This window comes from Paramacrobiotus metropolitanus, unplaced genomic scaffold (genome assembly GCF_019649055.1).
Source record: "Paramacrobiotus metropolitanus isolate TYO unplaced genomic scaffold, Prichtersi_v1.0 Parri_scaffold0000045, whole genome shotgun sequence".
Lineage (NCBI taxonomy): Eukaryota > Metazoa > Tardigrada > Eutardigrada > Parachela > Macrobiotidae > Paramacrobiotus > Paramacrobiotus metropolitanus.
This window is the reverse complement of record NW_026570265.1, coordinates 338,012-350,715: the sequence shown is the minus strand read 5'-3', so window position 1 is coordinate 350,715 and position 12,704 is coordinate 338,012. Positions and strand designations below refer to the sequence as shown.

The window sequence follows — 12,704 nt, the reverse complement described above, 5'->3', positions numbered from 1 at the left end:
GCAGAACCGATTCGCACATTTCCATGGTTTATTAGATAAAAAATAACGATAAACAATCCAAACAACTAACAACAAACGACCATAAAGTGCGCCTTATAAATTACAACGCAATGGTTGTACCATCAACCATCATCACTACTAAAATTTATTAGTGAGGATCAGTCATACTACGATATTGCAGTAAGCACCTCGTTAACCGTCTTGCTGGACTCAGAGACAGGGTTTGCATCAACAAAATTGAACTTCCCACTCATTTCTCCACTTTCATAATCGATAAGGCATTCATACAGCAACCGATCGCCTTTGCGAATCTTTCGACTTTGCCGGGCGAGGTAGACTCCCTGCCGATGATAAGGATTCCAGCGGACATATTCACCGGGCAGTGGTATTCCATCCAGTCCAGTTGTCCACACCATATCGGTACCATCCATCGGAAACGAATATTCTACCCAAAATGCGATCCCATTATAGGCACCTGAGAAAATAAACTGAAAATCATCAGACTCTGAGCAAATTAGGCAGCGCAATCGTTCATACACTAACCATCGGTTACGGCTTCCACCGAACCCGAAACACTGAGAAAATCCTTGACTAGCGGTCTATCCAAATCAAAAATATGAACAGTGAAGATCTCACTGAGTATCTTTCCGGGATATTCCCATAACGGTTGCGGCTCAATGGACGAATCAGCTTTGGCCATAGCCAATTCCACCAGCTGGTCGAATTTTCTCAGGTCAATACCTTCCACTGAACCAACTGGTGCACGGATTTTCCATAGATCATCAAAGTCCATTAGACAGCCACGGATTCTTGCTTCCCAAGGAACCATTTTGAAGTTAGGTGACAAATGAGGACGTAAGTGTTCAACGTAAGACAGAAGAATGAGCATATGCTGCCACGGGAGCAGGGCGTTGGTGAAGTAAGGTTCCGAAACGATCACGTCAATCTACACAAATGCATTTCTTTTAAGCTGATGTCGAAAAATTCAAATAATATTCAATACAACAAACCTTTTGCCCATCAAGATCGATATCGCTAACAAGATCCGTTAATTTCTCAATAATGGTAATTCGGCTGTCGGCATCGTTGGCCTTAAGCCAAGTTTTAAACACTTGAGACGCTAGATGATCATTTTCAATTATGAAAATGTTCTTCCATGATTGCTTAGTAGCCAGGATAGGCAGATTCGATGGTGAACCAATATACAGGAGATTGAGATGAGGTGACGACATCTGCATTACACATCGAATAATTAAAGACATGCAGATATATATAACGCAACATAAGACACGTAGGTCTACTGTAGCGCATCAATATACGAATACGAGCACACTTCAACGTACTTTCTGAAGTGTTCTTGCCCAAAACTTAAGCCGCGCAACGTTGCCCAGCATCGCCATTCGCGATCGATTCATCACCAGATGTGAATAGCAGGAACAAACGAGATGTTTAAGATGTTCCTTAGAAGTATCCGAACTATGAGAGACACAGAAATTGAAGCTGTACTCATCATGCACAGAATGGACGTAGAAGGGATTTCCGGGGTGGATTTTCAGTTGGGGTGTCAAGTGGTAAACAGCCTACGACCCATTAAAATATTTAAAGAAAAAACCAAAAGGGTAATTCGTAACGTGCATCGCCTGCGTGCGCCGTCACAACCTTTGTTATATCAGTCACCTGCATCCAGTGATCCCGCCAAGGACAAAGAGCCATATCGATGCCGGTCGCATCTTGCTGAGCCCAACTTGGTGCACACGTCAGGATAACTTCTCCTTCTGGGTCCATTTTCAAATCCCACCACAAGAAAATGGCGTCGCAACGTCCCATTCCCAGCGGCATAAGTTGAATAGTCTTCTCATCATGAAAGCGCAAATTATTACGGTGGCAAAATACAAAGTCGTATACAGGGTGTGTCTCCGACAGTCGGCGAAAGTCCTGCCGAGGATAAAGTTGGCTCAGCTGAACGTCATGAACCGATGCCGGACCGGGACAGTCTTTCCATTCAACTGGGACATTCAAACCTGCATTTGTTTCCAACATAAGGTAAAAAACAAAAATTAATGAAGTAGTTATGTTTCGAAGAGAAAAAAAAGATTACAATATATAACTAAGGACATTCTGACGTCATAAGGACACGACACAGTCGATTGCGCAATTAGCTACCCAGTTAGAATTACGAATTGTTATAAAATATTGAAATATCTACAGTGCCATTGAAATTGTAAGAATCGCGCAAATCTGATTAAGCATTAATACATACTGAGGAATGAGGATAAACTACTTAAAATTCTTTCAATGAAAACAGGCTAAAAATTAAAAAGACGCTGATTCGACAAGCGGTGCATACCGGTATTGTCTGCAAGATGATTGTGATGCAACAAGAAATCACTTTGCACAACCTGAATATACACCGTAGCCGAATATGGAACCGTTATAACATCCTCTGTTAGTAAATTCTCATGTGCGTGGATAAACACTCCGAGTGCGCCTTCGCCAATCAGTTCCGTATCGAAAACCTCCGACACCAGAATATTACAGCGCTGTTCCAGATCTTCAGGAACTCGGATGGCTGTCGATCGTTTCATAATCAGCTTGATTTTATCCACCATGCCATTGTCTTCGATAATCAGGCGAGCAGCCTGCGCCACCGGTTCAAAGGCTTCGCACGCGGTAACAGAATCGGCGCCGTGACGGACCGCCAGCATGGCCAGCAGACCAGTGCCCGTTCCGATATCCAGTACGTTGGCTTTCTGTCCGCGTGCGTGTACCGCATCAATGGCTTTTTTTAAGCCTATGGAATATTTTACGTTGCGCTCGGTGTCATGCAGCATGTCTCCATAACGTGATCGAGCAATCTCCTGCCAATAATCGTAATCGTCGTCCAGGAGGCCCCATTCCATTTTCCCCGAGACCACGTTGAGTCGCGTCACAAATTTGGACATTCTGCTTGCTTTCGACCAATACTGCCGTCTACCAATACGCAGAGATGCTGCTATTCCAGGACCAGAGATTTTCAATGCAGGAAATTGTACAAACACAAAGCCATTTTTAACCCCGTCGCAAAAAAGCAGACATTTGCTAACCGTGAGAAAGCGCATAAGTTACCGCATCAGCACAATTTTGCTCGTGATAAGCGCAGGAAAAATCACTTTGCACTGCTTGCTGTGGCGCAATTTTCGCTCAGTTTTTCGCTAGCCAATATGAAAAACTCTGGCAAAACTCATCTTCGACGCGAAAGAAGCGACAAATCATAAAAGCCTCACAAATGGCAAAGCCGCAAAAAAGCTGCAAGAATAACTTATTCGTTATTTCGTTTACGTTTTTCGTAAAACAATAAAAAAATTATAAAATTAAGCACTGGACTAATAAAACAATCGGTAGCGACTGCGAACGTATTGTTTTGGTTGTGGGCGGGTGGTGTGGGATAGACCTATTGCCTCCGCTACTTGTGCTAATGAGTTATGTACTGTACATTTGTACGCAAAAGGTGCGCGTATTCCCTCAGACTTTCCTGCCCTGATTGTTTCCAAACTCCAAAGTTTAGTAGACTTTAGAGTACGCCAGTACGGGATTTCATCTGGATTTTCGCGCTCTTCTCAGCCTTCTAGTTTTTCTGGACCTTGAGGAATGCGCCCTCAACACCAGTGGTTTTCAAACCTATGGCTTATTGTTTGTTAGCTAATGCCTTAATTACAGAGAGGTACAGTCTGTAGACAGTGTAGAGTCGTAAACTGAAGGTAATATGGTAGAAGTAAAAGTTATAAACAGGTAATACGGTAAACGTAAAACCCGATTTTACATTCCGTACGTTAATAAGTTAATTAAATCGTAATTAGTTACTAGTAGCTACTCAGTTATTTTATGCTGACAAGTGACAAGGCTGGTTGGCAATCCCCACTTTTTGAGTATAGTTCAAGTTGTTATAGTCGCTGTCGCATCTCTTCTGTGGTAGTTTTTTTTTGCTAATCAAGGTATTGTAGCAACATACATTGAAGTGATTAAAGTTAAACTGTTAAACATAGTTTCAGTGTATGTAAGTCCTGTTGCCAGTGTGGCTGTAAGCACCTACAAGGTTGTGGGACTTGTGGCCTATTGTTGTAGGTTTATATGAGCTGCGTCAGTTTGGTACGACTGTGAAGGAATTCCGTAAAGACTGGAAATGTCGGATTATCGACAGGGTCGCGATATGCGATATCGTCCAAGGTTAGACAATCTTATGTGTTTTGAAACATGGTGCTCAGTGGAGAGATACCTTCCAGAGAACCGTATCAGGACATTCGGGAGAACCGTTTCGGAGAGCGATCCATGGAGCCACCCTACCATCGACCGCGTTCCCGCTCCCGTTCGCCTGGTCGACGCCACGAGAGAGAATGGGACAGAGGCAAACGACGCTACTCCCCGCCTCGGTCCCGGTTTGATGAATCTAGAGATCATGTAACACATGCACACACGCTCACACACAGTCGTCTCGGAGATTGCCCAGAGATTCCAATCTTGAACGCTTGGTTTGGTCACTCTTACATAGGATCGCTCCGAGCGACGCGCGCCACCGCCCAGTCACTCCGATGATCCACCCTCGCGGACCATCATGATGCGCGGACTCCCGGCCGGCGCCTTTGAAGCTGAAGTAGGCGATGAAAAACCGTGCTTATTTATTGAACGAAGCAGTGCTTGAATGTGCTGGTTGTGCAGGTGAGGCATGCACTGGATCCGCAGATCGCAGCTTTTGTGGATGTCCGCGTGCCACGCACTATGGAAGGTTTGTAGAGATGCTGCAGAGTTTACTGTAATTTTGGGATACCCTCCATCCCTCTTCTATCTATATTGCCCGCATTTTCGCCACTCCTGTGTTGGCGCATTATTAGGGTGACAGTTCGCGGTGATGGCGGTGATGTTCTGCCTTATTGCTTTACAAAATTACTTCTTTTTTACGAAAACTGAAATCGCATAGCGGTCAGAGCGCAGTGATTAAGTTGATTCAGGAAAAAACTGTCCGCGGTGACCTTGCCCCGAATTCCCGGGTTCATATTAATTACAACATGGATGCGTTTTGTATCACCTTGTAGCTGTTGACGAGTTTCCACATAGCTCTTCTGGTCATAAAATTGTGGTCCGTCGTGGCAGATGCGTGCCGTTGAAAATTTTTAAAGATTGTTCGTTCGTTCATGTCAGGTGGTAATCGTGGGTTTGGATTTGTGGAGTTTGCGAATATGGAAACAACCAGTGCATGGATGGAACAAGTTCAGGTTGAACTGCGGGGCTCAGAGTCGTTTAGATTGCTTTGTGATCATGTGTTGACTATGTCGTAAAAATTAGGTTCAGCAGTATGTAGCTAAAATCCACAACTCAAATGCTTTTCAGGGTGCCATCTACATCAATAACCAGAGGGTGATCGTGCATTATTGTGAAGATCGAGACATAAGCCAAAAACGGGATGATCGAGGCCCTCCAGCCAGAGGACCAAAGCCTCCTGTTGCAGCACAGACCGACTGGGAATGCCTGAGGGTAAGCGCTTTAATATTATATGGATACAGTATACCGTTATGACTGTCGTGGGTTTAATTGCTAAATGCATACTGTTAAACACGTGATTGTTTTTCATTTGATATTTTCTACGGTTGCAGTGTGGCTGCAACAATTTCCGGCACCGAATGTCTTGTTTCCGGTGTGAAGCACCGCGCAGCGAAGCTGAACATGTAACTATACCATCAGCCGATGACCAAGTGGGCCTTACTCCGTGCAGTAGTAAGTGAAACTTTCTCAGTGCTTAAATGTGAAACTGATTCATGCAGATTTACACTAGGTGTGTTTTTGCAGCTCTTTTACTGCGAAATCTGGATCCTGCGACAGAAGATAACAAAATTTTACAGTCGTTATCAACAGTTTTACCCGTGTCTGGAATTAAAACTGTAAAAATTATGCGGGATCCACGCACACAGCAATCCGTGGGTTATGGATTTGTTCAGTTTCGCGGTCTTCAGGACTGTACGGAAATGTATAACTGCCTTATGCGCATTAACCCGCCACTTACCATCGATGGCAAACAAGGTGGGGCAGATGTACATACTTCGTTTGTACCATGGCCGGGGCCGAATGTTCTACTTGGATTCGGTCGTTTTGTTTCGACTGTTCTTGGAAAAAATCTTTGAAAGTTTTAATGTACGAATTCGATGGTTTTATAGTTGCTGTATCGTTTGCCAAGCAGTCTTTGAATGAAATATTGTCTCCGCAACCTTTGAACCAGCCCGGACACGTTACAGCGGGAATATCACGGCCTGCACATTCTGGAGCTCCTGGTAAAAAAAACTTAGCTTGTTGGAGCTGTTTATGGCTTGAAACAGTTTAAAAAGGTTGCAACTTGTTCTCTATTTGGCGCTAACTTGTCTTGTGTTTTAATGAGCAGGTAATGATGCCAATTCCGCCGCAGCTGTTGCTCAGTTAGCGTTGCAGCAAATGCAGAAAACCCAAATGTCTGCCGCAATTGTGCAGCAGCATATGCACAGTCAACAGACTCCAGCCGGTATTCCTGCCGGGTATCAGTTTGACGCAGCTAGTGGCTATTATTTTGACCCGACATCGCAATTGTATTTCGATCCCACCACTCAGGTACTCGTTTGTTTTCATGGAAGCATTCTTTGTTTATTTATGTGGTTATTCCTGTTTCTCAGTATTACTGGAATCCACAAACCCAGCAGTTCTTAATGTGGAATGCTCAGACACAGAGCTATGTAGCAGTGGTTGCGGCTACGCAACCGGTTTCCGCTTCGGTTGCTACCACGACAGAACCAGCTAGTAAACCGGCGGAGTTTGTCGAAGAGAAACCGAAACCAGAGACTGAAAAAGAAAAAGAAGCTAGACGAATTGTTCAGGAAATGGAAAAGTGGGCCAGATCGCAGAACCAGAAAGTTTTACCTCAAAAGAAACCGGCTCCTGTCGTGGACGTGCGCATTGGGGAAGTTGCTAGTGTTTTCAAAGAGGCGGATGATGAAGAAGCCGTATCTGACGAAGAAAGCAAGGTATGATACGGGCGCTTAAATAAAAAAAAAACAGATTTGTTACAAGTTTTCTTGGAACTCTTGTTGTAGGTCCAGAAAGTTGTTATGCCTGGGACAGCGACTTCGTCCAGCCTAACGCATGGACAGCGTAGTGCTTCCATTGAAAGCGAGGAGAAAGCCAGCATTTCCAGTGATCCGCATTCACCGAATCCTGATAGCCCACCAACTGTGGACAACGGTGCATCTCTGTCCAGACTGCAAGCCGCTGAGGAAAAATTGATTGACTGGGAGCGATTTGCGTGTTTGTTGTGCAAGCGCCAACTGCCATCCAGAGAGGTTTTGCAGAAACATTTGGACACGTCGGAACTGCACCTGGCACGTATTTTTGGATTGCCATTTTACTGGACAGTCTATCACAACAAATTTTTTTCCAGAAAAACCTAATAGAGCACCGGAAAAAAACTATGACGGAAGAAGAAATTGAGGAGCTGGAAGCACACGAAAGGAATTTGAAGTATCGTGATAGGGCCAAAGAGCGTCGACAGAAATATGGTGAAACTGAGCCGGCGCCACCTCTACGTGGCGCTACTGCCGCTGCAGCAGCGTCCAGTCGGAAAAGGGCTGCGCCATCTGAATCTGAAGCGTAAGCTTTATCGTGCTATGAATTAGCGAATCAGCTCGTTAAAGCCTGATTTTTTGCAGTGTGGACGAAGAGCCTGCTAAGGCCCGACTAGGAAGCGATAATGTCGGTGCTAAACTCATGAAAGCCATGGGATGGTCGGAAGGAAAAGGTCTCGGCAAAGCTAAACAGGGCAAGGTGGACCCTGTTGAGGTTGGTGGCTAAAGTTGCTGGTTCACCATTATTTTTCTGTGAGAATTTGAAACTGAGTTCTTTCATGTTTTAGGCTAAACTCCATTCCGGTACGACGGGTCTTGGTGTTGAGGAAGGGGCACCGGATATCTTGCCCACAGATACATACGCCAGTAAAGTTCGAAAAACGATGCGAAATCGATTTCGCCAGATGCAAGAATGACGCTTCCACTTGTGCGAGTGTTAAAATTGAAGAATTCACTGCTGGCTCTGAAATGCGACTCAAAGGAATTTTTGCAGTACTGGTCTTCTTTTAAATAAACATTGAGTCGAAGTAGAATCCGTGCTGGCCGGAGTTGCCGCCAACTTCGCAGATGGTAGCGTCTAAGTGAGCCATATATCAACATTGGTATTATTCACCTTGAAGTGTGGCCACAAAAATTGATAAAAATTAATAGCAATGTTTTACAACAGGGGTAAAAGCTTCAGAACTGGGTTGAAAGATACGGGCAAGCTAAGATCTTTAAAATTTTGCACTTGAACTTGCACAAGATCAGCAGGGACCAGGAAGTAAAAAACAAAATATAAAATTAGCTGTATCAGTTTAAACATCAACACCGCAACTGCTATCAACATGATAACTTGCTACAGTCACCGTGCGGTGACCAGCATATCTAACAAAGAATGGGTGCTCGAAATGGCGGCATTGGTCGCTTCGGCTTCATCACTGGCTAACGATCTTTGTTTCAGTTCTTGAATCGTACGTTTCAAATGATTAGAATCCTCGGATCGATAGCCGTGCGTCTAAAACAACCAGACATGACACACGGAAAGTCAAATTAAGAAGGTGAAAGTAAATTGTATCCGGTGAACTGAACCAAAAAGACTGCCCTTATAGTATTACTGAACTATATTGCATCTCAATCTGAAAAAAGCTTCAAAATTATCTAGTTTAACCCAACAATAAGATACATGAAAGGGTTAACGCTGCAATAAGTAGGCACCTCTTTAACATCGAACACGTGCAAACGTCCAGAGTTGTCTCCTACAAGGAGTTGCTGACCGCTTGGAGTCCACTGAAGCCTGCTAGCCGAAGATGCACCTTCGATTGGTATTCTCAGCACTGGAATCTGAAATTCACCTTCCTTTAATCAAATCAAAAAAGTTGTCAATGAAAATTTTTAAACCGCCTACTTCTGTATCTTGATTTAGGTTCCAGAAATCAAGACTGCCTCCGCCATCGATCGTGGCAAAAATAGCGGGATTGGCGGGTGACCATTTGGCATCATACACATTGTCACTAGATGCTTCAAATGAATAGATCGGTTTCTTATCCTTTAGAGACCACAGTTTGACGGTCCAATCATAGGAAGAAGTCAAAAATAAATGGGCGAAGTCTGGTGAATCCTGTTTGGGATGGAACGACGCAGATGTCACCGGTCCGTAATGGTTCTCATACGATTCTACGATTCCCGATTTACTAAACCGTAAAAGCATTATTAATGTATACTCCCAGCAAACAAGTACTAACAACTGTTCAACAACAATTACCAGATGAAATAGTTCAAACATTACACCAATAAATATACATTCTACATTACCTGCCATGCCGACAACCAGCATAAACCGCTCCTTCCTCGGCACCGGCCAGAAAATTGTTATGATTCCCTGGCGGAAATGAAAGACATGTTGTTGAGACTTTGGCCTGTTTGGCTTGCAAATCCAGGAGTTCTTGCGGCTGCGATAACATATCTAAACTCCAAGTACAAATGCGCCCATCCGTGGAAGCCGTAACCAAATTGTGGGCATGTGACGTTCCCATTACTTTCACGAAGAAAACGGGATGCTAACAAAGGAAACAGATGTTCGAGCGCTGTCAAAGAATGCCTGAGCTAACTCAACTGGTACTCACGCAGTGCGTTGAAACTGCCACTTGGCTTTTATTGATGGGCGTCCTCTTGCTGGTACGATTGTCCCATACAACTATCTGCCCTGAATAGGTTCCACCCAGTATAAGGTTGGGATGAAATTCAGCAAAGGATACCGCTGTTAGTGTCGAATGACAACGGAAAACATCTTCGGGTGATGACTTTTTGAAGCGGAGGTTCCAAATGTTCGCTAAACCCCCAGGATCTGTTGAATATTCTTCAGGATTATGGTATGACGCAATGACTAGTTCGGGGAAATGGGGAGATATGTCCATGCACGATACGCCCCGGCCGTTGACGTTCTTTTCGTCGATGAAAACTCGTTGTAATGTCACCTTCAGGCCAACGCTGTCGTCACTACAAGTACACCAAACATTCTACTCCACGCAACTCACTAACACCGACGTCTTAAACGGAAATCGATGACACACATATTCAGAAAATTTGACGAAACAAAGAAAATCTTTTCAAAATATCAAAACGTGTAATTATATTTCATACGCTTCCAAAGTGTCCAAATCTTCTCCTTTATAATCCTTAAAAATATCGATTCCGCGATCATCTTCAGCGAGCGATCTCTCCACTATTCGTGCGGTTTTATCAAAAAATCGGCGGAAGTCTTCGGATAACATCATCTCCTGTTTCTGCTCCGCGGTAAGCTCGGGCACTAAATTATTCCAACGCTTTCAGCCATATTATTAACAGTACCATCTCTGTCTCAACAATAACGGACAAGGAATGTCAAACTTACATGATTGCTTCAGATCATGCTCTTCATCTACACTCTGCATCTGTTCTACGGCTGGCTTCGTAGGTCCAAAATGCTGACTACGTTTCATGGATTCTATATCGTAGACATTGGAAATAGCAGTGGTAAACTCCTCCGTTGGGCCGCCATCGTCATAATGCAGCACTACAATCAACCACATCAGCGTTCCTACTAATCCCGTAGCTCACCGCGCTCACAGTACAAAACCCAGTAGTTCACCACAGCGGCTCGAAGGCTCAAAGCACATAACAGAAACCAAGAGAGAACAACGGATATAACGCGGATGTGCTTTACCTGGGAACTCATCGTCCCACTCAAAGGCCGGAGCCTCGAGGTGTAAAGCATCTTAAAGGAAGGAGAACCCATCACCCAAAAACAGTATAGGTTTGGCAAAGAGAATTTTATTTTATAAGCCACCACCCGGCCTGCGAAATTGTCCCGCTACGTCAACGCCCACCACCAAAAACTTTTCAAGACGAATTCATTTCGTAGACGCCACCACTTTCGGAGTGACAGACTGGACCAGAACACTCACCGTAATAATCATGTATTCCACCTGCAAACCATCACCGTGACAAAAACGATACATTTACATAAAACACACACTTTCCATTACAAAAAAAAACATAAAGAACAACACATACTTGCATGCTCCGTCCGTTCCAGACCGCTGGTCTGCGTTTCCTTACTGTACGAAACAGTTTCTCTGGGTTTTGCTTCCCCATTCGAAACCTCTGTGCCAACATCGGTCGACACACTTTTATCCCTAAACAGAAAACAATCCATATTATTAAGCCCGCAGCACATACGGGTGACAGAAACAATGGTATCGCTACCACCGTACACTGTCACTGGTCGGGTAAATGGTGTCGGATTAATCGGAGCAATACCGTCGCCCTGATTCGCTCCCAGCGGCAACAGTTCTCCATTGACCGCATTCCTTGGTCCATCTCCCGCTGCGTACGAGCGCGGGAATGCTAGAAATGCGAAACTTACTACGTGTTGATTTCGTGCAATTTGGTTCTCCTGAGCAGAATAAGCAAACTTTAAAACTCGAAATACTTTATCTGCTAAATGAAACATCACTTTCCACATACAGAAAGCACAAATCATTAACCAGAATATTATTTAAAAACAAAAACGAAAAGTTGAGTAAGTATTCACAGTAACAAGTATTAATACAAACTGTATTAATGCGCTGAGACTGCTGAGTACTGCGTACGTAAATACCTGCGGCCATTTCAATGCCGACTTTCTTTAAAATCTCATCGGGATCGTCAGCCGCCGGAAGTTGTTCTGCACGGTCAGCCTGTTAAACCAAAAAAATCAGCATTCTTATTAGCAACCATAACAAAACATAATGAAAGTTTCCAAATATACACCATGCACTGCAACATCCAAAAACAAATGCATACTAGATGCTTCAGTGCGTATTGACGCCTTCGTACTGTAGCAAAAGTGTCCATATGTGTACAGTCCACTAACCTGAGCAGGATAGTTGCCACCAATCTGTTTATTCCGGCGCATTTCCTCCACCTTCTCCCGCTTTCGCAGAAGCTCTTCTTTTCGCTGCCTCGCTGAATCCATGTTGAGATCCGTAATATTTGGTCCTGTGGAAGCTACTAAGCCTCGAGCGTGCAGAAAACCGTGCAAAAGCTTCCAGATGTCAAAATCCAGACAAACTCCACAGTCCACACGATATGGTAGCCGCAATATATGTCAGCACAAGGAAGTAAATAAGCTGTAAGGATGATCCGACAAGCCCAGTGGTATCAAATCTTAAGGAATTAGGTTAGGGGCTCGAAGTCAAAGGAACAGTCGTAAGCTCACAATCGGCCGAGGGCTACAAAGGCGTAAAACGAAACCAAGTCAAAACACGGCAATTTTGTAAAGGGTTTTAACCAATGCCGCATTAAATTTTACCGTAACCCTTTAATCGAATTATCGGTATATAATTGCCAGAGTTCCAGACCCTTTTGAACTGCAAGAACATTTTCCTGTAATTTTTATTTCAATAATTTCATACGAAAAAATACGAATTGCGTACCAAAATTTAGAATTAATCAATTCAGCGACTAGTAGTACAGTAGATGGACTGAGGGCCAACACCCACGGAGCCTTGAATTTGGTAGTCATCAACTTTCAAGGAGTCTTCAAATACAAATTCTGGATCGTCATGAATGAAACGTAATGACTCATAC

At 43.9% G+C, this 12,704-nt stretch overlaps 3 protein-coding genes across 7 annotated transcripts; 1 reads left to right on the top strand and 2 right to left on the bottom strand.

The window, feature by feature from the left end:
• Positions 1-14: 14 nt before the first annotated feature.
• Positions 15-3,347, bottom strand: LOC129591236 (protein arginine N-methyltransferase 7-like). 2 transcript variants are annotated; one of them, XM_055486818.1, is made up of 6 exons: positions 2,348-3,347; positions 1,660-2,021; positions 1,344-1,580; positions 1,011-1,232; positions 544-946; positions 15-475 (listed from the first exon to the last, which is right to left on the bottom strand). In XM_055486818.1, exons 1-6 carry the CDS (start codon positions 3,096-3,098, stop codon positions 168-170), a joined length of 2,283 nt encoding a protein of 760 aa, XP_055342793.1. In that variant the 5' UTR covers positions 3,099-3,347; the 3' UTR covers positions 15-167. The 2 variants fall into 2 exon arrangements, with proteins under 2 accessions (XP_055342793.1, XP_055342794.1); XM_055486819.1 differs by having other exon boundaries at positions 1,678-2,021.
• Positions 3,348-3,499: 152 nt separating this feature from the next.
• LOC129591358 (RNA-binding protein 5-like) lies at positions 3,500-8,248 on the top strand. 2 transcript variants are annotated; one of them, XM_055486992.1, is made up of 16 exons: positions 3,500-3,700; positions 4,102-4,203; positions 4,260-4,434; positions 4,526-4,627; positions 4,693-4,759; positions 5,173-5,246; positions 5,362-5,505; positions 5,625-5,745; positions 5,818-6,048; positions 6,183-6,296; positions 6,404-6,606; positions 6,669-7,016; positions 7,086-7,370; positions 7,430-7,638; positions 7,698-7,827; positions 7,901-8,248. In XM_055486992.1, the coding sequence occupies exons 2-16, from the start codon at positions 4,160-4,162 to the stop codon at positions 8,027-8,029; spliced, it is 2,376 nt and encodes a 791-aa protein (XP_055342967.1). In that variant the 5' UTR covers positions 3,500-3,700; positions 4,102-4,159; the 3' UTR covers positions 8,030-8,248. The 2 variants fall into 2 exon arrangements, with proteins under 2 accessions (XP_055342967.1, XP_055342968.1); XM_055486993.1 differs by lacking the exons at positions 3,500-3,700; positions 4,102-4,203; positions 5,173-5,246 and having other exon boundaries at positions 4,400-4,434; positions 7,901-8,246.
• Positions 8,203-12,577, bottom strand: LOC129591360 (cytoplasmic dynein 1 intermediate chain 2-like). 3 transcript variants are annotated; one of them, XM_055486997.1, is made up of 13 exons: positions 12,427-12,577; positions 11,989-12,346; positions 11,734-11,812; positions 11,348-11,480; positions 11,148-11,269; positions 11,039-11,059; positions 10,486-10,647; positions 10,236-10,401; positions 9,719-10,091; positions 9,408-9,652; positions 9,001-9,286; positions 8,811-8,936; positions 8,203-8,610 (listed from the first exon to the last, which is right to left on the bottom strand). In XM_055486997.1, exons 2-13 carry the CDS (start codon positions 12,088-12,090, stop codon positions 8,458-8,460), a joined length of 1,968 nt encoding a protein of 655 aa, XP_055342972.1. In that variant the 5' UTR covers positions 12,091-12,346; positions 12,427-12,577; the 3' UTR covers positions 8,203-8,457. The 3 variants fall into 3 exon arrangements, with proteins under 3 accessions (XP_055342972.1, XP_055342971.1, XP_055342973.1); XM_055486996.1 differs by having other exon boundaries at positions 11,989-12,553; XM_055486998.1 differs by lacking the exon at positions 11,039-11,059 and having other exon boundaries at positions 11,989-12,553.
• Between the last annotated feature and the right edge of the window lie 127 nt (positions 12,578-12,704).